At 40.2% G+C, this 3,815-nt stretch overlaps 1 protein-coding gene across 3 annotated transcripts in view; it reads left to right on the top strand.

The window, feature by feature from the left end:
• Positions 1-271: 271 nt before the first annotated feature.
• Positions 272-3,815, top strand: part of LOC114922082 (NLR family CARD domain-containing protein 3-like) — a 231,287-nt gene continuing 227,743 nt past the window's right edge. Inside the window, exons 1-2 of one of the 3 annotated variants that reach the window (XM_065954454.1) lie at positions 272-435; positions 3,801-3,815. The exon at positions 3,801-3,815 is cut by the window's right edge and continues 182 nt beyond it. In XM_065954454.1, the coding sequence (XP_065810526.1) occupies positions 305-435; positions 3,801-3,815 (146 nt within the window). In that variant the 5' untranslated portion in view covers positions 272-304. The remainder of the gene's footprint in view (positions 436-3,800) is intronic. The other 2 variants (XM_065954446.1, XM_065954453.1) reach the window with 2 other exon arrangements.

Below are 3,815 nucleotides of genomic sequence, written 5' to 3' on the forward strand. Positions count from 1 at the left end.
TTAGTTTAATGTTTAAAGTTTAAGACTCAATGTCTTGTTATTGGCATTATTCAGGGCAGATCAGACGGACAAATCATGTTAGGATCAAAACAAACTGCACTGAGGTGCTGCATCAGGTACTTAGGCAGGAAGGAAGAGAAAATCAAATGAAGGATCACATCAGGTAATGAGATGTGGACACTTGACCATCTCCGTCTTTCACATTTTTCCTGCTTGTATCTCACCTGTTTGTTATTTTGTCCTCAGGTTGTTTTACCTGCATGAACGTCTTTTATTGTCCTCTGATCAATCTGGAGATCACAAGATGGGTAATCGAGGGGGCAAAGACGAGAACAGAGCAGAGTCTCCTCTGTTCAGCTGTCTCTCTATGAAGAGTGACTGGTCTAAACATTATCCTCTAAACTTCAGTAATGAACCAGGACCCTCAGATCCACAGTAAGAGAACTTTTTTTAATCACCAAACTGTCAAACTAAAAGAAAGAGTCCTGAACTCCATAATGTGTTGATTTTCTTGTTTTTAATCATCAACCTGCACACAGTGATCATACAGAGAAAGTCACTGAACTCATAACAACATACTAAGGATTATATATATGTATTATATGTTTATAGATAAGATAATATGATTTCAGTATTGACTCTTTGGTTGTGTATCTAGTCGTCTTCTCTGTGATTCTGCAGGAAGTAGTCTTTTAAACTGATCCTGAAGTTTAGTGAGATCTGCTGTGATCGTTTTCTTTGAATCATGTTTTCTGTTGTGTCCACTCTTTGTTTGTCTTTTTTAATGTTTTCTAACATGACTACACAATGAGATCTTTTTTTAATTTTTACTGAAGTACCGTAAAATCCGGTGTAAGATGCACTTTTAATACCTGTTTTTATTTCATCTTAAAAGTTGGCTGGGTCTTACTAATATACCAGTATAAAATGTTGACACATGAACCATCATGACCACGGGTGCAGAAGTCACCATCACTGGGTGCGGCCGGACGCGATTAAAAAACCATCCCCATTCATTGGGCCTGATTTACTAAAGGTTTGTGTGTCTTAAAACGTGTGCAAACTTGATACCACCCACAAAAAATGTGTTAACTGATCTACTAACGGCGTGCTGTGAGGACTGAATCTTTCATATGAACAAAACAACACGCATTGACCATTTAGTACGTTTGACTTAATGAATATTCAATATGGGGCGTTTCTGTCCTAGAAAGGAGAAACTGCAAACAAGTTAAGTTAGTACACGCATTGTGATTTACCAAGCAGACAAAAACTGAGGTGATTGTGACGGTGTCTGAATTTAACACCTTTGAAAAGAAGGTACTAACCCAGGAGACCAGTGTTACACACAACAGACTGCTGTTATTTAAGTTAGGAGGAGACATAGGCACAACAAAAGAAGGCATACAGATCACGTTATTCCCCACACATGTTAATAAGTTTGGAATGACAGCAGGAAACACCATGATTAAACTATATTGTTGCCTATTTAAACAAAACTGAACATTCACAGCCTCTGCATTCTAAAGAATTTCAACACTGACGTTTATTTCTTCATATTTCCCTCTTCTCACCAACATTTTATTTTAAACTGGGGATTTCCTTTTTCTCAGGTTGTGCGTCTCTCCCCCAGCTCGTGTCCTCTGGTGCGCTCCTCTCCATAGTGCGCTCGTCTCCTCCCTCTAAAGCCCGCTGCTGCTACGCTTGACTGGGGGGACCTCACCACTGCTTGTACCCCCGTCTTAGATAACTCTTAGGAAGAGCGTTTATGTCCGATCAGACACAGCGCTGGCCAGCTGTCTGGTGCTCAACAATGTGCAGAGTGTCGCGCCTGAGCGCCACAGAGGACACAGCTCACACCTCCTGCACAATGTATGACAATTCATCTTCAAAAGATGAAGAAAACAGAGGCCCTGTTTAATGCAGAGGTTTTCTTTTTGTAATATTCAGTTTTATCTGCTAGAACTCAAAAATACTGTATGTTCATTTGCCTCTTCCACTGAGACCTATTTTGCGCTTGCTGTCGTCCTGCTTTCCGTCCAAACTCTCCATGACGTAAACCAGTAGAACACACAAAAACCCAACTTAAATAGTACCGCCTCCACAAGGTTTGCACACACACACTCACCAAACGTGCAAATTTTTGGAGTGAACACACAGTTTAGTACTCTTTACTTGGGACTTTAGTAAATCAGGCCCTCAGTGTATTAAGAGCTGATTGCACGCTGTTCTGGGAAAGACAGCGACACAGACCAGTCTGGCTGCGCTACGTTTTCAAAACTTTTCCCTCAAGAGGTCAAAATAATGAATTTACAGAAAACTGTAGGATATTGTTCCATAAATAAACCTTGTTGAACGCTCTTTTGATTGAAAGAGTCCTTTATTAAAGTTAAAGAGAAACAAGCAGAGTCGGGCAGAGAGCTCGCAAGCTAGGAGTCTCTGCTTCACAACTTTCCCTGCAGGCTGAGAGCTCGACTACCGTACTGTAGCTGGTAGGAGAGCAGACTCCACAAAGAGAAAACAGACTAAAAGGGTGACAGAGCTGAACAGTAACTGCAGGTTTTGGACTTCGCTGAACACAATAAAAACTGTCACGCAGGAAGACAGTGTAAACTTTATTTTCTCTCTGAGAGACCTTCAAAAACACAGCGCGTCTTATACCAGTGCAACTTATATTTCAGATTTTACAGTACTTATTTTTTTAACTCATGACACAGCTCCTGCACATGCTCAGTGTGCAGGTCGTGACACAGCTCCTGCACATGCTCAGTGTGCAGGTCGTGACACAGCTCCTGCACATGCTCAGTGTGCAGGTCGTGACACAGCTCCTGCACATGCTCAGTGTGCAGGTCATGACACAGCTCCTGCACATGCTCAGTGTGCAGCTCTCTATAAAGCTGATTAATAACTTTTCAAAGGTCTCAGGTCTCAACCTAAATATTAAACACTTTGAATTTATGGCTGTTAAAGATTGTAATGTTCCCCATATTTGTAACAATCCAGTGAATGACCAGGTCCCATACCTGGGAGTAGTTATCACCACGGAGCAAAATATAAGGTGCACCTTAAATTTGAATCCCATCGTTGATAAAACTCTTGTTTACAAAGAGATTTATCTCTGAGACGAAGGACCTTGCTCTCAAAAGCTGAGGGCATTTCCAGACTCACTAATCCGGCTCTGTCTTTGGATGTTGACTAAAATGTAATCAAAAGATTTGATTATATGTTGTTTAACTTTCTGTGGAAAAACAAAATACATTATGTTAAACAGAACATGACGATAAACACTTTTTAGACTTCACAGCTCTTAACATTCAAAGTGAACAGGCTGAGACATTTTTAAATAACCCAACATCTCTATGGAATATGATTCCTAATTATGTTTTTTCTAAAGTTGGTGGCCTGGAATTTTATTACTGTGCAACTATAATATCAGTAAAATCCAGATCAAACTATCCAACTTCCATAAACAGATACTCTTGACTTGGTTTCTCATCTTGAAACATAACTTCTCTCCACACAGATATTACATCTGGAACAATAAGGACATTCTCTACAAAAATGAATCCCTGTTTTTTGAAAACTGGTTGAAAATAACATCACACTTGTAGGTCAGTTATTGGACTCAGATGGTAGACTCTATGGTTACACAGACAGACTTCTGCACATGCTCACTGCGGAGGACATGGCACACCTCTTTAAAACACTGCTTTTTGTGTCTTTATTTGATTTAGTCCACCACTGGTTTCTAAATGTCAGTGTCAGTTTTCACGGCTTTATGATTTCCCTTATCTCCACAGAATAACAAAGGGGTC

The sequence above is a fragment of the Labrus bergylta genome, chromosome 4 (assembly GCF_963930695.1).
Source record: "Labrus bergylta chromosome 4, fLabBer1.1, whole genome shotgun sequence".
NCBI classification, from domain to species: Eukaryota; Metazoa; Chordata; class Actinopteri; order Labriformes; family Labridae; genus Labrus; species Labrus bergylta.